This window comes from Pan paniscus, chromosome 2 (genome assembly GCF_029289425.2).
Source record: "Pan paniscus chromosome 2, NHGRI_mPanPan1-v2.0_pri, whole genome shotgun sequence".
In the NCBI taxonomy this organism is placed as follows: Eukaryota; Metazoa; Chordata; class Mammalia; order Primates; family Hominidae; genus Pan; species Pan paniscus.
In genome coordinates, this window is record NC_085926.1 from 38,189,484 (window position 1) to 38,215,879 (window position 26,396).

At 37.6% G+C, this 26,396-nt stretch overlaps 1 protein-coding gene across 4 annotated transcripts in view; it reads left to right on the forward strand.

The window, feature by feature from the left end:
* OXSR1 (oxidative stress responsive kinase 1) overlaps window positions 1-19,650 on the forward strand; it is a 93,375-nt gene extending 73,725 nt beyond the window's left edge. For all 4 annotated transcript variants that reach the window (XM_003826097.6, XM_055109658.2, XM_055109659.1 and 1 more), the window contains 8 exons: window positions 1,030-1,152; window positions 6,951-6,986; window positions 10,240-10,386; window positions 11,831-11,895; window positions 14,138-14,190; window positions 15,575-15,643; window positions 16,500-16,564; window positions 16,989-19,650. In XM_003826097.6, the coding sequence (XP_003826145.2) occupies window positions 1,030-1,152; window positions 6,951-6,986; window positions 10,240-10,386; window positions 11,831-11,895; window positions 14,138-14,190; window positions 15,575-15,643; window positions 16,500-16,564; window positions 16,989-17,063 (633 nt within the window). In that variant the 3' untranslated portion in view covers window positions 17,064-19,650. The remainder of the gene's footprint in view (window positions 1-1,029; window positions 1,153-6,950; window positions 6,987-10,239; window positions 10,387-11,830; window positions 11,896-14,137; window positions 14,191-15,574; window positions 15,644-16,499; window positions 16,565-16,988) is intronic.
* The last annotated feature ends 6,746 nt before the right edge of the window (window positions 19,651-26,396 follow it).

Below are 26,396 nucleotides of genomic sequence, written 5' to 3' on the forward strand. Positions count from 1 at the left end.
GATGGAATCAAGATAAGTTCAGAAATGCATGACTTTAATACATGGTAATAGTGGAGATGGTGCTTAAACTAAAAACAGAAGTCATGTGGTCCAGGACGCACAATCCTCTGGCTGATGGTAGAATTTGATCTGAAATAGGAGACATGCTGTGAAACCAGTCTAGGATGGAACAGATCAGGAGGTTCTGGTGAGAGTCTTCTTCAAGAAGATGATACCGACAGAATACCCGTTTGAATGTGGTAAAAGGAGTTATAAACAGCTGAGAGAATAAATACTAACTACAGGGGAAATAGAAGTGGTAATGTATGATAAGGTTCAGCTCTGAATATGATATATATAATCATGTTATGAAAACATTGAATATTGATCTAACCAAAATTATAGTATATCTTGAGAAAAGAATAGAGATTTCATAAGAGTTAAATTTTCATCTTCTATTGTGGGAAGTCCTACAGATAATTCCTAACACCAAAAAATCAGTGAATAATGATAGGAACACATGTTCAAGAGATGAATGTCCAAAAAAGATTAGCTAAAATGAGTTGAAAGTGGTTGCCAGTGGAGATGAAGCTGAAGGTTAGGAGGTTGCTGTTTTTCTTAACAAAACATGCACAGCTCTAGTACTCTTGAAATCATATGCAAGTATAATTTTGACTTAACAAAAAGAAAAAATAACAGATTTTAAATCTTGGGTTTATTCATTTTGAGCACCCAAAACCTCTTTTTTTTTTTTCCTTAAATGTCTCAGGACATTTAAAATCAGATTTTACCTGTGATTTTACATAAAAAGGATTTTGATGTTTGGGCTCAGAGTATAGAAGTACAGCGGTTGTTACTAAAGACAGGTAATAGAGATTGTCAACAGAGAGCAGGTGATGGTTGGAGGATATGAATTTGTATGGGAACATTTATGGGGAAAATGATTATCTACTTAATGGATTGAAGTGATAGAAGAAGAGAGAAATATGGAGTTTTCTACTTAGTAAGCATGAAATACCACCATAACCCACTTCTCTTTCTAATGAGCAGGTTCGGAGAGTACCAGGTTCCAGTGGCCGTCTTCATAAGACAGAGGATGGAGGCTGGGAGTGGAGTGATGATGAATTTGATGAAGAAAGTGAGGAAGGGAAAGCAGCAATTTCACAACTCAGGGTAAATTTTATTAAACTGTGTACTTTAGCTAGAACTTTTTGTAGTTCTTGTTCAGCTCAACCAGCTAAAATATAAAGAATACAATTGTAACAGGATTTTCTTGAACAGCTTATTAATAATAGGAGCCCAGTTAATTCTGCATGGAAAGTTGGACTTAGATATCTGTTTGAATATGATAATATTTAGAGTATATGAAAATGACCCAAATCTACCAAATCTAGAGACGAAAGCTGCAAATGTCTGAGATGCAAAATACACTGGATAGGATTAATGGCCAATTAGACATTGCAGAAGAAAAGTTAGTGAACTTGAAGGCCCAGCAATGGAAGCTTTTCCCCTGAAGTCTGTTATCCTTCTACTAAGGAGGAATGGTGTATCTCTTATTCAGTTGGTATATCCTAGATATCTGTCGTGCACACGTGTGTGTGTTTCCTAAAAACAGTGAAGACAAGAGTCTTCCTTTTGGTTCATTTCATCACTCTTGCCTAAAAGCACTGCCTCAAGTTGTCAGGACTCATTCATTCCTAAGACTGGAAGTGTTTATAAGGAAATATAAATGTTTGAGGGTATTATACCTTTGACTGCTTAGGACTGTTTTTGTGGGATGAATAGTGAGTATACTGGTATATTGCTTCCTGCTTTTAGGATCTGCTTTGGTGAAAGCACTTATGACTCTCTTGATAAACACTGAATATTTGTTGACCTTGTTTATCTAATGAGGTATTTGAGTCTAGTCCTTCTGCAGAGCTAAGTTTGTAAAGGCCTTGCCAATGGAACTTGGCAAAAATCGATTAAGCTCTAAGCTTGGAAACACTGTTTAGAAGGTAAATGCAAATATTCGTTTACATACAATTGTGAGTTTAATGTTTCTTTATAAATGTGAGACTATGGCATCCTTTCTTCCTTACTTTTTCATGTGACTCCTGTTTGAATTGATACTCTCATGTATTGTTATATTAAAGCTACCAGAGGAAGCTAAAGCTGCATGAATTTTGTAGTTCTACCTTCCTGTGAAAGGGATGATGATGCTATTTTTCTTCTGACTAACAAATATTTGGAGAGATACATTATAGCTTTTCAGTATCTAATTATTACTCTCTAGCTATCTATAGATAAATTTGGTAGTTCTGAAATAGTTATAGTAGCTTTCTTATAACCTAATACATTGGTATCTAAACAACACAGAAACTTATATACTTTGGCCGCAGAATAAGTAGTTTCTGTCCAGTATTTTTCATGTTATCTTTATAGCATTTTTGAGACCATGAATTCTTTTTAAGAACATGAGTCTTTTAAAACTAAATTGAACTATGTTAAGAAAATAATATACCATGACCAAACGGGGTAGGGTGCAATGATGGTTCAGTATTAGGAAATCTCATAATATTGATAGATCTAAGGAGAAAAATGTTATTTTTATTTTCATAGGTTCTGAAAAAGGCTTTGACAAAATTCCGCCCATATTCATAATGCTCTTATGTAGATCCAGATTTCCATCTTTATATTATTTTCCTTATGCCTGAAAAACTTTCCTTAATATTTTTTGTGTTGTAAGTCTTTTGGTGATGATTTTATGTCTGAAAATATCTTTGTTTTGAGAATGTGTGTTTGTAGGGTATAGAATTCCAGGTTGACAGGCTTTTTTCTTACAGCATTTTAAAGATGTTTCTTCACCATCTTCTTGCTTGCATCTTTCCACTGAGAAATTTTGTGACATTCTTATTCTTGTTCCTTTATAAGTAACATGTCTTTTTTCCCTGGCTGCTTTTAAGATTTCCTCTTTACAAATGGTTTTGGAAAATTTGATTGTGATATGCCTAGGTATATTTTTCTTCATGTTTCTTGTGCTTGGGGTTTGTTGAGCTTCTTGGATCTGTGGGTTTATAGGTTTTTATCAAGTTTGGAAATTTTTCAGCCATTATATTTTCCAACATTTTTTTCTGTCCCCCAGTAACATATATATTAGGCAGCTCGAAGTTGTCTCACAGCCCACTGTTTCTCTTAATTTTTTTAAAATTCTTTTTTTCTGTCTATTTTGTGTAGTTTTTATGCTAGCTTTCAAGTTTATTTATCTTCTGCAATATCTAATCTTCTGCTAATCCCATCCAGTTCCTGTTTCATCTCAGGCATTGTAGTAGTCTAGAAGTTTAATTTTTTTCACATCTTCTATGTCTCTACTTAACTTTTTGGAGATATGTAATACAGCTATGATAACTATTTTAACATCCTTCTCTTCTAATTCTAACATCCATGTCAATTCTGAATTGGTTTTGTTTTGTTAGTTATTCATTATGGCTTGAGGAGTATTTTCCTGCTTCTCCATATCTAGTAATCTGATTAGATGCCAAACATTGTAATTTTCACCTTATTGCTTGCTGACAATTTTGTATTTCTGTAAGTCTTCTTGAGCTTTGTTCGGGGATACATTAAAGTTAGTTGGAAATAGTTTAATGCTTTTAGATCTTGCTTTTATGATCTGTTAGTTGGGTCTGTAGTAGTGTTCAGCCTACAGCCATTTATTCCCCATTACTGAGACAAGACCTTTTTGAGAACACTACCCAATCACCTGTGAGTTATTAGTTTTTCCAGTCGGGCTGGTGGAAATAGGCACTGTTCCTGGCCCTGTGTGAGTGCTATGCACTCTTACCTCTCATCGTTTTTGACGTTTTCCCCCCTATTCTCAGGCATTTCCTCACATGCATTCGTTGCTAAGTATTCTGTCAAACATTCAAAAGTGACCGTCTGCAGCTATCTAGGGTTCACTCTCTTTGTAGCTTTCTCCTTCCTTGTACTGTTTTATCAACTTAATCTGCCTTGGTCTGCCGGTCTCTTAGCTCTGTTTCCTCAACTCAGGCAGTTCCTTGGATTTCATCTAGGTTCCACCTCCCTGTGCCACAGCTTGGAAGCTTTCAAGGCAGTATGTAGGGACAAGGCCCACCACTTTTTTTCCCTGTCTTCCAGGAATCACTGTTTTTCTTTGCCCAGTGCCCAATGTCTTGAAAATTTTTGCTTCATATATTTTGTCTTTTTTTGCAGAGGTGGGATTTTTTCAGGCAGAAAGATAAATCTGGTCCCTGTTTATTCATCATGGCCTGAAGTGGAAGTCTACAATTATATTTTAAGTGAATGTGTAACTGTACTGAAGGGGAATATAAAAAGAAAGAATCCAAGTAACCTATGAATATAGTATTTGACTATGTGTTCTCAGGTGGAGTTGATGGGGGAAAGAAAACTTAAGACAAACCTTGAGCTCCTTTTATTAGGATTATTTTTCATAGTTGTATATGCAAAACAGTTCAGAAACTCTTGTAGGATTGAGGAAATGAGTAAATGTCTCAATGTTCTTGGGAGCCAGGATTCTCACTATAGAAGAAGATATACGCAGGTATGGAACAGGGCAAAGTGAGAAAGAATCCTGTGGCAATGGGTTTGAATTGGAGGCATTGGTGTGAATTCAAGCTTTGTAAAGTATGTGTGTGAATGTGTGTGTGCGTGTATGTATATACGTGTGTCTGTACTTGCATATATTTCTCAGCTTTGTCCACTGAATGGCCTGAAAGCAAAGAAACCCCAATAATGACATGCCTTGTATCCAGATAATGGTCTCTAATACCATTCCCCACTAAAGGGAAGCAGAGCTCCTTTGAGAAATGGTTGATTCCAGGGCTTGGGCAGGGAAAATATAAGGGGAATCTTGAATATTATGTTCCTTTGCCAGAAGGAAAAGATACTTAAAAAAAAAAAAAACAACTCATAAGGACACAAGCGCCAGCTCGAAGTTACTCCTACTGGCAAAATCTGGGACAATTTAACCACCAAAATAAAGTGCAATAATTAATTATAAACAATTTAGAAAATAGCTATCTATGAGTCTATACCAATAACAAATACATATATAAACAAATGGGGGAAAAGGAATGGTTCTTCATTGCAGTAGGCTACCAAGTGCTGACCAGTAAATATGGACGAGTGTTGGAGATGGAAAATCATCATTTTACAATCATCGTCGCAAGGATAGGATTAGGCAGGAATCATCAATGAAGCTAAATATAGGGGGAAGTTTTGATAAGCAGGATATTTTCAAGGTCTTAAAGTGTGCCCCCACATATTACCTATTCACCACAAGGGAAAAAAATAAGGTTTTTTTATACTGGAGAAGTAGGAAAATTCCTTGACTAGGTGATTAAAATTAACATCACCAACGAGGGGCAGATGAACATGGGATACAGTAAGAAGGACACGTCAGTATGTAGAATTCCAAGTGGGAATTCATGTAAATATAATAATAAGGAAACATTAGATAAACCCCAAGTGAGGGACATATATTAAAATAAAGTATGTGGTGGGAGTGGAGGGACTGTATTCTCCAAAAATGTTGATGTTCCAGATTTTAAAAATCTAAGAAACGTGAAAACTACCTGCAATACATGATCCTAGACTGCATTTTATACTGGAGGAAAAACAAAAGGCTACAAAGGATATTAGTGTCGACATTTACGCTATAAATTAGATAAAAGTATTATATCATGTTAAATTTAATGAGAACTATAGTGTGAAGTTATATAAGAAAATATCTCATTCTTAGGAAATGTACACTCTGATTATTAAGTGGTAAACAGCCATGATATATGCAACTTATTCTCAAATGGTATAGGAAAAATATATTTAGAAAGAAAGAAAGAGAAAGTGAGCACCCAAATGATAGAGCAGATGAGGGGAAAAAAGGTTAATAATAAATGAATTGGGGTAAAGAGTATACTTATGTTCTTGTATTGTTATTCTAGCACCTTTTCTGTAAGTTTGAAATTATTTACAAAAGTTTTCTTGTAGTCTGGATGAATTCATTATTTACAAAGTTGTTTTTTTTTTTAAAAAAAAAGGTTTTGGGTTGGTCACTTACTTGGTATGCTACATTAGCTATTACCTGAACTTTGATTACTCCTTAATGAAATGGTGATAAAAGTGTTAAAAAAAAAAACCATCAATTGATCTTTGACATATTCTGACTAAGTCCATCATTGTCAGAATTTACCATAAATTGTTATTCGTTTAGAGGTAAGTTTTTTGGTAAACTACAGTGCCTGTATCCAGAATTACTGCTAACTTTTATTATTTACCAAATAAACAGCTTAAATTTTCATATGGCAGATTGTAATTGGTCATTTCCTAATAAATGTGGTTTACACCAGATATTTGAGACCTCACCTCAAGTATCAGTTTATTTCCACTACCTTTATTTTTGCTAGTGGTCCATGCTTTATTTTTGGACCACCCATGTTTCTTTACATACCAGACTCCCAAATATCCAACACCAAGAATAAGGGTAGTAGACTCTTTATATGCAGCTTTCAGATCATTTTTGGCTCAAGAGTTTTCTCCATTAAAGCTTGTAAACAGAATTACTCTGCTTTGAGAATGTGTTGGATAATTAGCTTAAAAGTTTAGGTTTGGTCTGGGATCTTATATACATAATATGTTCACGATTAGTAGAAAGAATTTTACTTTGGAGAATGTGACAGTCCCATTATGTATGCTTATAAAGCTCACAATTTTAAAATACGGAATTTTAAAATTGATAAGTACATTGATGTATTTGTTACAGGCTACCTGGACAAAAAATACAATACTATCATGACAGTTATTTTTTCCAGAAAACTTTCAGTAGACTTGCTGGTGAGTTAATATATGGATCAGAATTAAATGGAGTTGATTTGCATTTAACATCACTTGCAGTTTGGAACTGACTACAAGTAACCTGAGTTGTGAGTTAACAATCATCCTTTTTGTATTTCTTTTAGTCTCCCCGAGTGAAAGAATCAATATCAAATTCTGAGGTAAGTAATTGTGATTATTGAATCCTTGTTAAAGTATATGTGCTTTTGTTTTGGTTTCAATTTGAAGTGCTTTTGTTTGTGCATATGTGTGCTTAAATGGGAATGCAACTTTATACCAATCAAATTTTAAAAGTTGGCGTAAGGGCTCAGAATGTTCTTCCTTGCCTCTTTGATTTTGTGAATTTTTTATTTTTATTTTTGGCTTGGGCTGCTGGAAGTGAAAAGTTATTTATTTATTTATTTATTTTGAGACAGGGTCTTACTCTGTCACCCATGCTGGAGTGCAGTGGTGCGATCACGGCTCACTGCAGCCTTGACCTCCTGGGGCTCAAGTGATCCTTCCACCTCAGCCTCCTGGGTAGGTGGAACCACAGGCACACACCACCATGCCTAATTTTTGTATTTTTTTTAGAGATAGGGTCTCACCATGTTGCCCTGGCTGGTCTCAAGCTCCTGGGCTCAGGCAGTCTCCCTGCCTTGGCCTCCCAAAGTGCTGGAATTACAGGCATGTGCCAATGTGCCCTGCTGAAAAGTAGTGTTTTTGCATTAATTTGTTTGCGAATTTGTCAAATGCCACCTGTCCTTTTTGAATTCTTTCTTTCAGCCTCAGCCTCTTCTCTTGTGAAATAAATTCTATTTTCCGTGGTTACTGTGTCAGTATGATAGGAAATCTTGTTAAACAGATTCTTATTGGGCTGGTTTTCCCTATTCTCATTACCGGAGAAAGACAATCATTTCTGTGGTCTGTTCTGTCATACAGTCTTACTTCCGGCAGCATCTTCATTCTGAGCTCAGTATTTGGTTTTAACACATCTCTTACTCTTAAACCAATTCTATTCTTGCCTCTTTGCTAAAAAGTAACCTTTGTTTTTTCATTTATTTTGTATATAAAGTACATTTGTGTATGTGATTATGTACATTTGTTTACATAGAACTGTATTAAGAGTAAAAACAAATACTGTTCCTTCACATATTAACAGGCCGATATCTGTTAACTTGTATTAGAACTGTTGTTCACTTATATGTGTGGCTCCTCTTCTTGGTAGGGGAATTGCGTTTTCCTGCCCCTTGAAATTACATATGCCATGTCAGTTACTCTGGCCAGTGGCATGTTAGCAGAAGTGAGAACCACTCATGATTCCCCTTGTCTCCTTATTCCTGCTACCATGACCTGCATTCCTGAGTGAGGATGATACCGAGCTTGTTAGCCCCCGCTGGCGAGAGATAGACTTGAAGTGTGTCCAAGAAACAACTGTTGTTTTAATCCACTGACACTTCAGGATTATTTGTTACTTCTAATTTAACCTATGTTGACTAATACTTGATTTCTCAGAAATTGAATGAGAGGCTATTTTACATATTATCTAGTTTTTATTTTTAGTCTTCTCCTTGTTCCTTTGCCTAAATATCATCTCCACATGAACTCTTGCATACTCATATTCTCATGCTCATTACTTTGTTTTTAAATTTGCAATAAAATTCACGTAATGTAAAATTTACCATCCTAATCATTTTCAAGTATATAGTCCAGTGGTATTAAGTATATTCACACTGTAGTACAACCATCACTACCATCCATCTTCAGAACTATTTTATCTTCCCATACTAAAACTCTGGCTATTAAACGGTAACTGCATTCTCCCCAGTCGCTGGCAACCACCATTCTATTTTCTGTCTATGAATTTGCCTACTCTAGGTACCTCATATAAGTGGAATTATACAGTATTTGTCATTTTGTGACCGGCCTATTTCACTTAGCATAATGTTCTCAGGTTCGTCAGTGTTGTAGCATATGTCAGAATGTCCTTACTTTTTAAGGGTCAGTAATATTCCTCTGTGTGTGTGTGTGTGTGTGTGCACGTACCACATTTTATTCATCTGTCAGTGGACACTTGGTTTGCTTCTACCTTTTAGCTGTGGTCAATTATGCCATTGTCAACATAGGTGTACAAGTATCTCTTTGAGACCCTGCTTTCAATTCTTTGGGGTGTATACCTAGAAGTGAAATTGCTGGGTATATGGTACTTCTATTTGTAATTTTTTGAGGGACCATCATACTGTTTTCCATAGAGGCAGCACCATTTTACGTGCTCATCAACGAGGGTTCCAATTTCTGTGCATCCTCTCGTTACTTTTAAAAATATATCCTTTCCATCTTTACTATAGATAAATGTAAGTACATACAATTTGGAAGCTAATAGTCTTTTGAAATAGTATTAATAATTAACATTTTCAAAAGTACTCTTAAAGGCCTACTTTTTTGTAAAAATCTAGAACCAATGAGTAATTTATGACTTCTTATGTATGAAGTTAAATGAACACAAAATTTTATTCCTTGTCTCCTTGATTTTGCTTATGTAATATCACCTATTCAGCCTCTACTATTACTCTTTGAATTTTTTCTCTTTCAACTTTACATTTTGGCTATTGCATCGTTTTTTCTCCCCCAGTAACTGCATAATTTTGAATATGTTTAACTTGTTTTTATACTCAGTATCAGTCATTTCCCCCAAACTACATAATTAAAATTTATGAACTATTTCAGACATACAAAATAACATATATAAAATATCTTTTTTTAGTTTTAAAGCATCACATTCACTTTTAAAATGCATTTCAGATATGTTAAGGAATTATTGGTTGATTGTCTTTGTAAGAAATACAAAGTCCTCATGCATGGAAAAATATAGCTTCTGTAATTTTGTATTACATACTTAAATCTGTATTTTGGAGGTGCTGTTTTGCTGGGCAAAGGAATGGAATAGATTTTGTTAAAGATAAATATAATGCAAAGTGAAAGAAGACAGACACAAAAGACTATATATTATATGATTCCATTTATATGAAATATCCAGAAAAGCAAATTTATAGAAATTAGGATCAGTTGTTGCCTATGGCTGGGTGTGGAAGCAGGAACTAACTATAGGCATGAGAGGACTTTTTGGGGGTGATGGAAGTGTTCTAAAACGATTGTGGTGATGGTTGCACAATTCTATATATGGTACAAAAATCGCCAAATTGTACAGTTACAGTGGGTAAATGTAGAGAAATATAAATTATACCTCATAGAGTTGTTAAAAGTTTAAAAGCCTAGAAATATTTGACTTCCATTTGGAATAGATATATTCAGAGTACCTGTACACTACCCAAAAACTACTTTGAAAATATCACCCTGAAAGGCTGAACTTGCTGTCAGCAGACCTGCCTCCCTTTCCACACAACTTAAGCAACACTGTGTGTGTTTTTGTTACAGCTCTTTCCAACAACTGATCCTGTGGGTACTTTGCTCCAAGTTCCAGAACAGATCTCTGCTCATCTACCTCAGCCAGCTGGGCAGATTCCTACACAGCCAACTCAAGTCTCTCTCCCACCCACCGCAGAGCCAGCAAAAACAGCTCAGGTAAAGCCGGGGATATGGTTTCATGGTCACTCCTTTGGATAGATGAAAAGAGCAGATATTAACGTGGAATATAACCTAATGTAATCAGGTTAATGTCTTGGTAGATTTTGAAACAAGTTAGAAATTCTGTCTTCACATTTTTAAGCATGTACAGGTAAGAGAATTTTACAAGGATCACATGCAGGTTTTTAAGCAACAGAATAAATTAATGATGGAAATATTTCAAACATCAAAAATTTTGGGCTAATTTCTTGTCAGCTTTGTATTAGATAATTACATTTAACTTCAGAATGCAGCTCATGAAGTTCAACAGAGACTAGGAGAATCGATGGCTGTACTGTTTTTGTTGTTGTTGTTCACTCAGGCTTATACTTTTTATTAATACTCTTTGTTTTCTGTGGTTTTTCTCTATTACTCTTTTTAAGTTATTTGTCAATTTTGTGAGGGTTGGTTTGTTAAGTCCGGGTATTATAATCTGTAAACTCATTTATCCAGGTGCACACAAACTTTATTAAATCATACTTCATTGAGAGCAGCCAAGTGAATGAAGGCCCCGCAGTGGGCTGCTACATGCTGTGTAACTCCTTCTCTCCCTTCAATAAACCTCAGACACTGCATACAACATGTGGCCCTATGATACATGGTTAAAGTAAGACTTTCAGCATCCATTTATTAAATATTAGAAGTTCCATTTTCTTGTCTAACGTTTTAGATGAAAAGAAATGTAAATTAAAGGTCTGATTTTTTTTTTTCTTTTGCACCCCAGTAGATCATCTCGTGTTCTGCCTTTGGAGATCACTGCTTTGAGCATTTCCAATTAGTCATGGCACTTACTTCATTTAACTTTGCATCCCTCAAGCTTTCCATTTCTGCTTGGCATATGGGAAAAGATACAGTTGTCTTAGGAAAATTGATGGAAAAATTAGATTCATTTTATAAACAACTTAAATCGAATGCATGTCCTCCCATAAGCAAGCGCTGTACAATTTTCAGAGAGGATTAGTTTAGCGATAAAAAGACTGGAACCTATGTATGGGTTGGATGGATTTCTGAAGGGCAGCTGGTTCAGGTCTACCTTTTGTACTGCCATATGGTGCACTGGCAGATTTTTTAAAAATGAGAAACCTAGCTTTGTGTTTTTCAGTCTTGTAGAGGGGAACAAGGGTCTCAGAAATATAAAATGTAAATGTGGCTATATGTGAAATTTCATCTGGGCTTGAGAGTTGTCTTTCTCATTGTGTTGGACTTAAACTGACATTCAGCTTTTGTTGCTGCCTTGGAGTGCGTGTCCTCCTCCAGCAGGGAATGTCCTGGGGATTAGTATGACCTCAGCTGGAGATGAAGAAAATTGCTGCCAAGTAGATGATTCCTCTGCCAGTGACCATTAGTCACCTCCCCACTTAATGTTTCAGGCAATGACTATATACCTTTCAATGCTTTTTAGGCTTTGTCTTCAGGATCAGGTTCACAAGAAACCAAGATCCCAATCAGTCTAGTACTAAGATTAAGGTAAGTAGACATTTTTTGTTTTGTTTTGTTTTGTTTTCTGAATATTCTGCATGTGCTGTAATAGTCTGTGCCTGAGAGTAACTGGATAGGATTGTATGTCCTCCAGCATCAAGCTCTGTTTGCTTGGTGGTGTATTATTTTTCCCCAGAAATAATAGCAACAGTGTGAGGACCTGCATGTTAGCAGGTGTTGTGACTAACTGATGCACATGTTCTCTCAGTTGTTTCTGTGCTAATTGGTGATGAGTTTGTGTATTTACAGTGTAGCTAGTTTGGGTTAGGAGGTGTAGCCTGTAATTGAGGAACAGTTTTTAGGGGAGCAGCACTAACTGGCTTATCTGAAGATCAGTCTTATAATTGTGACGAGGTAAACTCTGAGATCAACTAACCCAAGAGGGGAGCACTTTTTGATTGTGATAGATCAAATAAAGGCCTTGTTTTTAGAAGGTTAAAAGGAAACTTCTAAATGTTTTTGTAGTCTGTTTCTGTTTTGCAGCAAGTACCCTAAATTGGTGGTTCTTGGTGGGAACATATAGAGAGGTCCTGACAGATTGCTCAGCAGGAAGTGCCATAGGTAGCAGTCTGTTCATTTTAACTCCCTGCCCCCCCCACCCCCCCACTCCCGCCTCTAGCACTAGTAGCTGGATTCAAATTCCAGAGCTTTCTTGTCAGAATCACTATGGCTGTTGTATTGCTCTAGTTAGGTCTCTTTCTACTCATAAATGCATTTGAAAAAAAATTAGTATTAAAGTATCAATTGAGGCAACTCAGGCCTTTTAAAACTATTATTAACATTTTAAAAAAGAGTTCCACTGAATTACCATTAACTCATTCCCCTTGCACATATAAATTCCTAGTCATCTTTCTGTAAGGTCCTAATTGGAGATAGAGGCAGCAAGAGCTATTTAAGAGAATGTGGTAAGGAGAATCTCATTGCTCCTTGCCACTAGGAGCAATGCATTTATGCCATAAATGTGAAAAGCATATTTGGTTACCTTTCCTTTACAGAAGCCTACTTAGTATACCTGGTCTCATCTCAAAAATTCTGAGTTACTAGGATGTCTTGACAACTTCATGCTGTTTTAAATCTACATAAAGAATAACACTTTAAGAAAATTATTGTGAAATGTATTAAGCACAGACTATGTATAGCACTCTTCGGTACTGTGGAAAGGTGGATACTGAGAAAAGAGAAAATTAAATGACTCCCTTAATAATCAAGTCTAGGTTGGAAGTTGATTTGAACTATGTACTTACACAGCTAAAAGCAAATTTCAGGTAGTATATACATGCAGAAGTATAAGTTTGTATGTACCTGTGTAGAAAGAACGCAATGCAAGGGAAAATCATTTGGGGCATGTTATATTTGAGATGGGTAGTTCTATTTTAAGCACAATTTCAGTAACATCCTCAAGTATATTATTCATCAGATAGAAGTAAACCCTCTCCATTATTTATATAAAATAGATTTGAGTCCTAAGTGAGCAGGCATATCTGCCCTTAGATATAGTGTTCTCATTTCTCTGTCTTTAAACAAAACCTCCAGGGATCCTGCTTAATCTCAGTGCATGGTGTGATCATCACTGTAACTGTACCTCACCAGTCAGGTTTGAATTTCTGGAGTCATATAGTAACTCTGCTACCAGTATGGACCCAATTCCTTTCCCTATCCTCTCTGCCTACCTAAATCCTGCATATCTGTTAAGTCCTATATAAAAACTACCTCTAAAATTTTTCCTTATTATCCCCATCTCTCATATATTCTTTGAATTCCTATGGAATTTGAGGGAGTATCATGTATTTCATTTTATGAGTCTGCCAAGACTGATCACCAGAGGTAGGCAATGAATTGTGGGCATGTAGGAGTGGGGATAAGGATGAAAAAGGCATCCTGTATCATTTTAATCACACCTCCCTGTGCTCATACAATTTTCCTCTTAGTTTTATATGTTCTTGGTGTGGGAATAAGGATGGGAGTGGGCATATAAGAATCTACTCAAAGTCATGAAATTTTTATATTGATCAGTAAGGGACATAGATTCAAAGGGTTGTAGGACAATTAGATGGTCATTCCGAATTGGTTTTGCTCTGAGCTCTGCAGTGTGAACATATCTGAATACATCATATGATCTATGGGAACAAAACAGTCTTTCTTGAGGCACAGCTTTCTTAATATATGTTGGCAGAATCTCTTTGCATAAATTTAGAAATTCTTATTTTATGCATTCTGCTTTCTTTCATAGGAATTCCAAAAAAGAACTAAATGATATTCGATTTGAATTTACTCCTGGGAGAGGTGAGGCATCAAATGGATTGAAAACAAAATAGCTTCTAATTTGTGATTCAATGAAATGTGTTGTGAAGTTTCTGTCCTTTGTGAAGTTTTGCTTTTAAAGGATAATAAAAATTTTCCTGGTTTTGGCGAGCATATGAGTGAGATAAAAATGCAGTTCGTTGACTACTAAACACATTTAGAAAACCTTGTATAATAATACAAACAGTAATAAATATATGATAGCTCTTTACAGCTTACTATAGGCCAGGCATTGTCTTAAGTGTTATCTTATTAAATTCTCACAGCAGTCTACTAAGGAAAAATTATTATCCCCATATTATCGATGATGAAATCAAGACTTAAAGGCAAAGTAACTTGTTCAAGGTCACACAGCTGGAAAGAGGTATAGCTGGAATTCAAACCAGATCTGTCAGAATCCAAAGTTCATTCTTTATACATGGTTGTCCTCCATGATGGTAAAGAAACAAGGTCTGCAGTCTCCTCTCTCCTCAGACAGAAGCTGAGGTCTGTCATGTACTGTTTCTGGCTGTTGAACTTCACCTTGAACAAGGTGTGTTTTGTTTCTTGCCTTTATTACTCAGTGTTCTAATTTGGGGAGTAGCCAGCAAGTATCTGTTCTGTGTATCATGCTTATTCTTCTTGCTGTCTCACTATCATGAGCAACTAACCACTAAAGAGAAAAGATGCAGGTGTACAGAGGTGTCACCTGTTTTACTTTTTAAACACCAGGCAACATCACATTTTCAGGAATTAATTCAAATTGCTGGTTGCCTGTGTGAATGTGTGGACACTGTCTCCGCCGCAGTCCTCCTGTTCCCTCTGAGGGGCTCATTTTCAAGCCCTTGGCAACCAATACCACTGAGTTGGTTGAAGATGAGGTTAATTGGGGATATTCTGTCCTCATCTTTTTAGTTTCTGGTTATACCCATTGCTCAGATTGTACCACCTGGAATAACTAGATAAGAAGAAAAGCCCACCAGAATAAAAAAGTAAATGATTTTAGCAAAAAACTTGGAGTATGATTCCCAAAGAGAAGAGACAAAAATTTTTTGAGACAAAAATTGTTGCCTTAGTTTTTGAGAATGAATCATTCTGGTTTTTTAGCCCTAGAGATGTTCAGTATTCAACATCATGTCTCAGATATTTGCTACCTGGTTTATACAGATTCTGCCCTCTAGCTAGATCTGTGAGAATTCCACTTGAGATAATCTCAGTGGTAGGAAAAGTCTTTGTATAGAAGGAAGACCCTGCCTGCCTTCTTGGTTCTGTGGATTTAGCATCCAGCTTGGGCCTAGCATGGCACACTGACACCCACACGAGCTGTGAGAGTTAACAGTGGCAAGCACGCACAAAAAACAGAGCACTGTCTTCTTTGTCCTTGCAGATACAGCAGAGGGTGTCTCTCAGGAACTCATTTCTGCTGGCCTGGTCGACGGAAGGGATTTAGTAATAGGTAACTCCATTGCGTTCTGCTCATGTGCTCCTGTGTCTCTGTCTGTATACTTAGTACATAGAAAAGCAGGTTTTTTATTCCACTGAGTAGGTCTGATGGTTCTTGAAATGGTTCTTGGCTTTGCTGAAATTATAGGTAATGGGACAGTTCCTTACACACACACAAAATTTCACCTCTGAGTTTGCTTTGTGACCTCCAATGATGGTAAGTGAAAGCACACCCAAGGTCTTTAGGAGATTAATAGAAATTATGGCAAAAGTCACAAGTTAAAGTAAGCTTGGCCATATCTGATCTGTTTTGGATACCTAATTTTTGTGGCCCAAGTTGAGCAAAAGTCATTAGAGATTTAGTACTAGAAAAGCAGGAAGGAAGAGAGAAGGCCCAGTGAGGCCACAGGTCCATGTTACTGAAGGAAAAGACCATGTCCTTAGACACAGTTTTCCGTGAAAAACCAGATAATAAATAGTTTAGGCCTTGCGGGCCATGTACAGTGTCTGTCACTTTTAAACCACTCTTAGCTTGCCGGAGAACAAAAACAGACCACAGGCTGGTTTGTTGACTTCTGGCCTTGGGCTTTCTGATCCATAAATCAGGAAATCATACCTCTTTTACCTGACTGTTTTTCCTAGGTTAATACAACATTTTAAAGAAAGTTAATTTGACAGTGGTTCAAGGTGTACTACTTAGAAATGAGTTTAAAAGACACTTTCATTAGGGGAGTGATTATTTGATCTGTCTGCTTCCATTTTGATTGTACGGAGCATATTCTTAACTACCATTTAAGCTTTTAAAATATGGTTGAAAGTGGATTTATGTAACTTCTCATTCATTACCTTCTCTGTTTGTATGATTACAGTGGCAGCTAATTTGCAGAAAATTGTGGAAGAACCTCAGTCAAATCGATCTGTCACTTTCAAACTGGTACTCATCCCTTCTTCCTTATGAAAACATCTTGCCTTTTATACACTGGCAGCTTCTCCAGACCAGCTTCTATATCCCCTGAGTGATGAGAATATTAAAATGTGGTGGATTGTGTTCATTTAGCCTCCCCAGTGCCCTGGGCTGATGTTTCCCTTTGAGTGGCCACTCTTCCTCTGTCCATGCCAGGAAACCTCTGACCCCAGAGACCCTTGGCTATTCATAAGAGAAACTATTAGCCAGTCTGACTCTAGCTGTTTACCCAGCCCCCCTCTTTTCTGGAATAAACACCTTCGTCAGTCTCCTATTTGTATCCTAGGGACCTGTTGCCCACTGCCTACCTTCCCACTATCCCATGTCTGTTTTATTTGCTACCTGCAAGTTTGTTTATAAATAATCACAGTTTCTCATTTTGTTTGGTTCTTAGGCATCTGGTGTCGAAGGCTCAGATATTCCTGATGATGGTAAACTGATAGGATTTGCCCAGCTCAGCATCAGCTAAACCACAACCCTGGAAGAGGCGGCCTAAGGAGATTCCACACATGCGTATCTCTGTTGCTTCTATTGGCCTAAACCCACTACTGCCAAAGAACCCAGCAACAAACCTCCCGGCTAGGAGCTTTAGAAGTCTTTATGTTCTTCCTGCCATCATTCCTCCTTTTCCCACAGGGAAAGAAAAGTTGGATCACTAGTGGCCAGCATCCCCAGAGTTCGTTAGTAAACTTACTTCATATGTCCCCTGTCTTCCTCCATCTGAGAAGTGGCCCATGTGCTTCAAGGCCCAGGAGGGAGATCTGTCAGCTCATTCTTGCCTTACTCCAATGATGGCCCAGGTGGAAAAGTAGCAGCTGTATCGGGCTTCCTCATCCTGCCTGTTCCCCCACACCTGCCAGGATATGGACATCTTGGGATATCTCTTTACCACTGAAGTAGAATTGATTGTTCAGCTGGAGCCCAGAGAATTTAATTTAATGTTTTTTCTTTGTACCTGATGTGAATTCTAGCAACCTTTGTTAGGAAAAAGCACAGCCTCAGATGGAGGCAGCCTAAACTGTGTTCTTGTTTTGTTCATGGTGTTTCTAAGCGTTTTGCTGAAGCTGCTCTCAGGCACCCCCTTCTTCATTGCTCTCTCCAGAAAGGGTTGCTAGCCTTAACTTCAGCTGGTGCAAAACATCTGACTGTAGCCGAACTTCAGCCATCGGATCCTTCAAAGTGGAACTTTGGATTGTTTTTACAGACAACATCGAGTAATGGCTTGTAAATGTGAATTTTGCCAGAGGTGGTTTTTGAACAGGAAAATCATAATTCATATCATTGGAGAAGTATTTATTTTCAAATATTAAATTGAAGAAAAACTCAATCCTCCCATGAAAATCAGTTCGCCTGGCCTCCAAGTCGTGAGGAAATGGGTATGCAAGGCTGAGATTTCTACAGCAATAAAGGAGACACACACTGGGCCAGAGAGGCCTGCCTTCTGCCTGCTCTCCTGCACTGACCCTTTGGAGGGGGTCTCTGTGTGCTGAAGCTAACTCAAGATGGAAAGTGAAACCACATGTGCCGTGACCTTTAGGTTTTATGAGTAGACAGTGTTCATTTGATTTTCTACAGAAATAATATAAATTATTCTTTAGGTTTAAAAAAGAGCACTCATAATGCAATATGTGAATAATCAGTGAGGTTGATTTTTCTTTTTTCCTACCGTTTCATAGTCTTTGTCTAACTGCTAGTAACCCTACCGAGTTTTATATATGAGTGGGATACTCAATCTGGCCTTAAAAAGATACACAAAGATGGGCTGTGGGTCCCTGGAAAGGGGGAGAGTTGCCCTTTACAGAATCACTCGAGCCCTTTCCAGCATTGTTGGTCTGATGAACAAGGTTGTTTTACCTTATTTTCTCTTGGAACATATCTGAAAACCTTCCCCACAAATAACTTGTCACACCTTTTGTTTCATTCTGAGTCTTTAGTTTTAGTCATGGGCTTTCTTCACCTGCTCTAGGTGCAAAGGCATGTTGGGAAAGAGATGGATGTTGGGGAGGAAGAGAGGAGATGGATTTCAGTTGGGAGTTAGGAGGAGAGTAGGTGAGATGATCAGACACCGGAGTTCAACGTCCCAGCAGTCTTGGTAAAAGGAGGGAGCCTGCTGAGCCAGGAGGGAGAAAAGAAGATTGACCAGTTTACTAGAAAAATACTTAGCTTTTCTTTTTCTTTTTTTGTGGAGGGGGGATGCAGAGGAACAAGGATGGAGAGGTAGGAATGAGGTATAGAAAAGAGATAGCATCTTCTTTGGCACAAGACTAGTGGCTTACCTTAGAGTTTTTTTTTTTTTTTTTTTCAAACCCATCAAAATCTACTTATTTATGAATCCAAGGGGTGGCAGCATCACTCTGTTCTAGCATTCTTTGTGGAGATGGTCTGGTGCCTAGCTGGGAGTGAGCAGCAGCCCATCCCCTGTTCACTTTCTCTAGCCCATCATTACCTGTGAACTGCAGTGGGGCAGTCATGGCAAATAGAATTGGGCTGGGGTTTCTCCTTCTTTTCAGTTCATTGTTTGCCCTGCTAGGAATTAGAAGACAGACACCATGTCCCAGGACAGTGTTACTTCTTCTGCATGATGTGTGGTAGACTCCCTTTGCTGGCTTGTGCAGTGATACTGAGAAAATACATGAACAGAAACTGCCCAGGTGGAACAGCACGTAACCTAGTGAGTGACTGTACTCCTTTCTAGGAATGCTGATTCAGAGTGCACCTCTTTGACTAGGTCCCAGGATCCCCTTGTCCCTGGAGTAGGGACTAACTATAGCACAAAGTAATATGTGCCAATGCTATTTGTGAAATGTTTGGTCTTTCTAAATGACTAAAGGATTTGTTGGGTTTTTGCTTAAGTTTTGAACCAAATCCTAGAGCCAGCTGATAATATTTAATAATCTGGAGGAGAGAGTAATGATGTACCAATAAGTGGAGATTCCTCCTTATGATGTATGCTAGGTTATGGAAGATGTAAAATATTCAACTTTTTCCTCCTTTTTTTGGACTTTGTATTTTACTGCATGTTTTCTTCATTTTTAATCAATAAAGAGTAAATTGTCCTTAGTGGTGTATGGACGCTTTATTTTAGTGGCCGTTGGCGGAGAGCTGTGGGTTGTGGGTCAAGGAATCACCACCAGCTTTAATTGTTCATGCGAATAGAAGCCAAAGTACATATAAACTGTAAAGTGTGTCTGTTGATCTACAAATTATCTAGAACCATTAAAGCCATTATATAGTTGGGGAAACTGCAACCCTAAAAGGGAGGGATGAGGTCAGCCCAAGGAATTGGATAGGATGGGATATGGAACTCCTTTTATTATCTTTTGATCTTTTTTAAATCTTTGGTTTTGCTTATGCTGTTGGGCAAGGAAGGATGCCAGATTCAAGCCCTTGGGAGTCTCTTTCGAAAGTTCAGAACTGGGCTGAACTTATCTCTTCTTGGCTTTGATATTGCAATGGTGAAGTTACATGTAAGATTCTAGGCTCCTTTGTATTCCTGTTATCCTCCCACTGCAGGAGGAATCTTCCCTCATCATCTGCCCTTCCCAACAGCAGTGGCTTTTGATCCATGATAACACTGCTTGTGGGTCCTGGTATTTCAGAGCTCAGGGCTGTGGAGCCTTGGAGTTGACAATACTGTTTGGCCTACAGCTAGTTGAGTTTGCTTTCAAGATAAGCAAGTTATAAAAGTGGAATCAAACTATTGTGGGGATAGGAAGGAGGTGCTTGTTACTCATAAGTGACCATGGTATATCTGGAGGGAAGGGAAAGGGTCAAGGGCAAATTGAGCTTCCACTTGCCCATTCTTTCTGACAAGATCAGGTCGTATCACTGGGCTTGGTTCCTTAGCTTTATTTGTTTGGCAGCAATACTCAGTGCATCCATTCAGGGATTCCTCCTTTGGGTCAGGTCATCTACCCCAAGGTTTTTTTTTTTTTTCTTTAATGGACTTTAATTTTTAGAGCAGTTTTAGTTTCACAATAAAATTGAGTAGAAATTACAGAGTTCCCACACACCTCCTAACTCCACCCACAAACAGCCTCCACTACTGTCAACATCCCCCACTAGAGTGGTACATTTGATACAATTGAGTGTACATTGACACACTATTATCACCCAAAGTCCATAGTTTACATTAGGGTTCACTCTTGGTGTTGTATGTTCTATGGGTTTTGACAAATATATAGTGACATATATCCACCATTACAGTATCATACAGAATAGTTTCACTGCTTTAAACTTCTGTGCTACCTGTTCCTCCCTCCCTCCCCCACTAGTCTGTGAGAACCACTGATCTTTTTACTGTCTTTTGCCTTTTCCAAAGTGTCATATAGTTAGAATCAAACAGTATGTAGCCTTTTCAGATTTTCCTCTTTTACTTAGTAATATGCGTTTCAGTTTCCTCAATGATTTTTCATAGCTTGATAGCACATTTCAACATAGAATAATACTCCATTGTCTGTACCTCAGTTTATTCATTTACCCACTGAAGGACACCTTGATTGTTTCCAAATTTTGGCAATTATGAATAAAGCTGCAGTAAACATCTGAGGGCAGATATTTGTGTAGACAGTTGAAAACAGCAACAGCTTATTTGGATAAACTCCAAGGAGCATGATTACTGGATCATGGGTAAGGCTATGTTTTGTAAGAAACTACCAAAACTTGTGGCTGTACCATTTTGTATTCCCACCAGCAGTGGATGAGAGTTCCTGTTACTCCACATCTTTAACAGCATTTGGTGGTGGTACTGGTATTTTGGATTTGGCCATTCTAATAGGTGTGTAGTGATACTTCTTTTTAATTTGCAACTTCCTAATGACATTTGCATCTTTTCATATCCTTATTTGCTATCTGCATATCTTCTTTGGTGAGGTGTGTGCTCAGGTCCTTTGCCCTCTCCACTTCCCCCCTAATTTTAACTTTTTATTTTGAAATAATCTCAGACTTACAAAAAAAATTACAAAAACAATACAAAGAATTCCCCTATACCCATCTCCCAACTTCCCCAAATGTTAACATCTTACATAACTACTTACAATTATCAAAATCAGGAAATTAACATTGATATATTATTGACTAGTCTACAGACGTTATGCAAAAGTTGTCAATTGCCCCACTACTACTCTTTTTCTGGTCCGACGATTCAATTCAGGATCTCACATTGTATTTAATTGTTATAATTCCTTAGACTTTTTCAGTCTGGGATAGCTCCTTGTGTGTCTTTGTTCTCATGGCCTTCACACTTTTGAAAAATGACGGGTAGTTGTTTTGCAGAATGACTCAATTTGGATTTATCTGATGTCTCATGATTAAATTCAGGCTATGCATTTAGAGAAAGAAAACCACTGAATTGATGTCAGGCTCTTTGCAATTCATCATCAGGAAGCACACCATGTAAACATCTCATTAGTGGTTATGTTAACTAATCACTTGGTTAAGGTGTGTCTGCTAGATTTCTCTACTGTAAAGTTACATTTTTCCTCTTAGAATTAATTAATGTTTTGTGAGGAGGTAGTTTGAGATTATATAAATCTTGTTACTCATCATACTTTGCTCAAAAATGTTAGCATTCTTTGATGATTCTTACCTAACACAATTATAACTGTGATATTTGCTAAATATTTTTTTTCTTTTTTGTTTTAAATTAACTGTCCCAGATTCTAACTAAATGAAGATTTTCTGTTTCCATCATTTCTTCTACATTTATTAATTGGAATTCTACTGTGAGGAGGAGCTTTCCCTTTTCCCTCACTATGTGTGAGTTCAATTATTTACTTATGTAAGCATGACTTGCCAACAGAATATATTATACTTGTTAATTTTTGATGAACTGTTGGGGAGAAATGATATCCTGGTGTTGGTTTCTTTAATTATATGTGAGGTTGGAAGGTTAAAGGGCCATTTATAGTTAATGGACTTTTGCTTATTTTAAAATCAGGTTATTTTTCTTATTGAGTTTTAACAGTTCTTTGTATAGTTTTGTTAACAGTCTTTTATCAGATATGCCTTTTGCAAATATTTTCTCCCAGTCTGTGGCTTATCTTCTTGTTCTCTTAACAGTGTCTTTCACAGAGCAGATGCATTTAATTGTAATAAAGTCCAGCTTACCAATTTTTCTTTCATGGAGCACATCTTTGGTGTTGTAACTAAAAAGTCATTACTATGCCCGAGGTCATCAAGGTTTTCTCCTGTTATCTTCTAAGGATTTTATAGTTTTGCATTTTCTGTTTGGGTCTGTGATTCATTTTGAGTTAATTTTTGTGAAGGGTATAAGATTGTTTGTAGAGTCAGTTTTTTTGCATGTGGATGTCCACTGTAATCGTGGACTCATCTGTTTCTCCTTCTACTTCTATCAGTTTTTGCCTGACATGTTTTGATGCTCTGTTTTTAGGTACATACACATTAAGGATTGTTACATCTTCTTGGAAAATTGACTCCATTAAGTAATGTCCCTCTTTATCCCTGGTAACTTTACTTGGTCTGAGCTACTCCTACTATCTTTTGATTAGTGTTGCATGGTATATTTTTCTCCATTTCTTTACTTTTAATCTATATGTGTCTATGTTTCTTGTTGAAAACATATAGTTTTGGGTCTTGGGTTTTTTGATCCACACTGACTACCTCTGCCTTTTTGTTGATGTTTTTAATACCGATGGCATGTAAAGTGATCAACTATTGATACAGTTGGACTAACACTTACTATAGTTTTCTATTTGTTGCCCTTGTTCCTCAAACTTATTTTTGTCTTCTACTCTTTTTCTGCCTTTTGTAGTTTTAATCGAGAATTTTATATGATTTTATTTTCTCCCTTTTCTTAGCATACTAATTATACTTCTTTTTTATCTTTGTTTAGTAGTTGACTGGAGTTTGCAATGTATATTTCTAACTAATTTAAGTCTCTTTTCAAATAACACTATACTGTTTCACTGGTAGTACCAATACAAAGTAATCCTGTTTCCTCCCTCTCATCGTTTATGTTATTGCTGTCATTCATTTCAGTTACACATAAGCATATATATATATATATACACACACACACACAAGCAAAGATAATCTAATTTCCTGCTGTTATTTTGAAGAAAATGTTATCTTTTAGGTCAATTATGTTTAAGTAAAATAAACATTTTTTTTTACCTTCACTTATTTCTTCTCTAATATACTCTTCATTTCTTTATATACTTCTGAGTTTCTGACCTATGTAATTTTCCTACTCACTGAAGATCTTCTTTTAACATTTCTTGCAAAGCAGGTCTACTTGTAACAAATTACCCCAGTTTTTGTTTCCCTGAGAAAGTCTCTATTTCTCTACCGCTTTGGGGGGATAATTACACAGGATACAGGATTCTAAGTTGGTGGGGCTTTTTTCTCTGAGCACTTTAAATATTTCACTCCACTTTCCTCTTGCTTATGTGGTTTCTGAGGAGAAGCTGATGTAATTCTTTTTTTTTTTTTTTTGAGGCAGTCTCACTCTGTTGCCAGGCTGGAGTGCAGTGGCACGATCTCGGCTCACTGCAACCTCTGCCTCCCAGGTTCAAGCAATTCTGCCTCAGCCTCCCGAGTAGCTGGGACTACAGGCACGTGCCACCATGCCCGGCTAATTTTTTGTATGTTTAGTAGAGACAGGGTTTTACCATGTTAGTCAGAATGGTCTCGATCTCCTGATCTCGTGATCTGCCTGCCTCAGCCTCCCAAAAATGTAATTCTTATCTTTACTCCTCTACAGTAAGATGTGTTTTTTCCTTCTGGCTTTTTCAGGATTTTTCTTTATCTTTTATTTTCTGTAGTTTGAAAATGAGATGCCTACGTGTAGTTTTTTTAGCATTTATTCTACTTGGTGTTCTCTGAGCTTCCTGGGTCTGTGGTTTGGTGACCAACATTAATTTGGGGAAATCCTCAATCATTATTATTTCAAATATTTCATTTGTTCCTTTTTCTTTCTTCTCCTAGAATTCCCATTGCACATGTTATACCTTTCGTAGTTTTTCTGTAGTTCTTGGTTGTTCTCTGTTTTTCACCTTTCAGTCTTTTTTCTTCTTGCTTTTCAGTTTTGGCTGTTTTTATGTGATATCCTCAAGCTCAGAGATTCTTTCCTCAGGCATGTCCAGTCTACCAGTAGGCCCATCAAAGGCATTCTTCATTTCTGTTGCAGTGTTTTTGATCCCTAGCATTTCTATTCGGTTCTTAGAATGTTAATCTCTCGCTTACACTGCCCATCTGTTCTTGTATGCTGTCTACTTTCCATTAGAGCCTTTAGCATCTGTGGGATGTGTGTGTGTGTGTGTGTGTGTGTGTATGTTTTGTCCATGGTTCCTGGCTCATAACTCCCATAAACCCTAGTTACAGTAAACAGAATCTCTCTTTCTTACCTTCTCCAGCCTCCTTTCCTCTGCCCAAGGCAGGACTCTAATCTGATTGTGGGTCATAAAAGGTCCTCATTCCAGAGGGGGACCTGCCCTATATACTGGAAGAAGGAATGCTACACAGAATGGTCAAAAAGAATCTGGACAGGCCTTGCTGGGTTTAGATCATACCCTTTTTGTACAATCACGTTTTGACATGGTTGTCCATGCTTTTATTCATATCATGCCTATCGAATGAAGTCTCCACAAAAAAGCCCAAGAGGACAGGACTGGGGGCTTCTAGGGAGCTGAACACATGGAGGGTGACAAGGAAGGTGAACAAGAATTCATCCATGTGCTGGAAGCTAGGTGCAGTAGCACACACTTGTAATCCCAGCGACCTCAGGAAGCAGAGGTGTGAGGATCACTGGAGCCCAGGAATCTGAAGCTGCAATGAACTATGATTGTGCACTGCACTCCAGCCTGGGCAATACAGCAAGACCCTGTCTTAAAAAAAAGTCTACATGCTGGGAGGGTGGTGCACCCCAATTCCACAAGGACAGAAGTTCCTGTGCTTGGGACTCTTTCAGACCTCACCCTATGTATCTCTTCATCTAGTTGTTTATTTCTATCCTTTTAAATATTGTTTATAATAAATTGGTAAACATAAGCATTTCCTTGAGTTCTGTGAGCTGCTCTAGCAAATTAACCTAAAGAGGTGTCAGGGGAACCCCAACTTAAGGCGGGTCTGTCAGAAGTTCCAGAGGCCCAGACTTGCGACTGGTGTCTGAAAGTGGGAACGCCAGTCTTGGAGACCTAGCCTTCAACTTGTGGGGTCTGGTGCTATCTCCAAGTACATAGTGTTGGAATTGAATTGGAAGAAACCCAGCTGGTGTTGGCTACAGAATTGATTGGTTGCCAGCTGGTGGGGAGAAATTCCCACATATTTGGGGGTCACAGAAGTCTTTGTTTTTAATTATCGTGTTGGTGTGAGAGCAGAGGAAAAATTGAGTTTTTCCTAAGAGCATTTTAATCATAGTTGCTTTAAATTCCCAGTCTGGTAATTCCAACATGAATAACTCTTCTTAGATCTGTCAAAGACGTGAAGTCACAGGGCAAAACACTGCTCCAAAAACACTGCTAGATTTAAGTCTGGTTCTGATCTCTGCTGTGTCTCTTCAAACTGTGTTTTTGCCTTTTAGTATGCCTTGTAATCTTTTGTTGAAAGCTGGACATGATGTGTACTGGGTAAAGGGAATTCCAAGTAAATAGGTCTTTAATGATGTGGTAAAGTATGGGGAGAGGGAAAGCAGTCTATGGTCCTGTGATTAGGTCTCGGTCTTTTAGTGAGCCTGTGTCTCTGCATTGTGAACGTTACAAGTGCTTCTCAGTCTCCCACCCTCTATTAAGTGGGACAGGATGGCTAGAGCAGGCTTGAGTTGGGTCTTTCTCTTCCCCCAGGT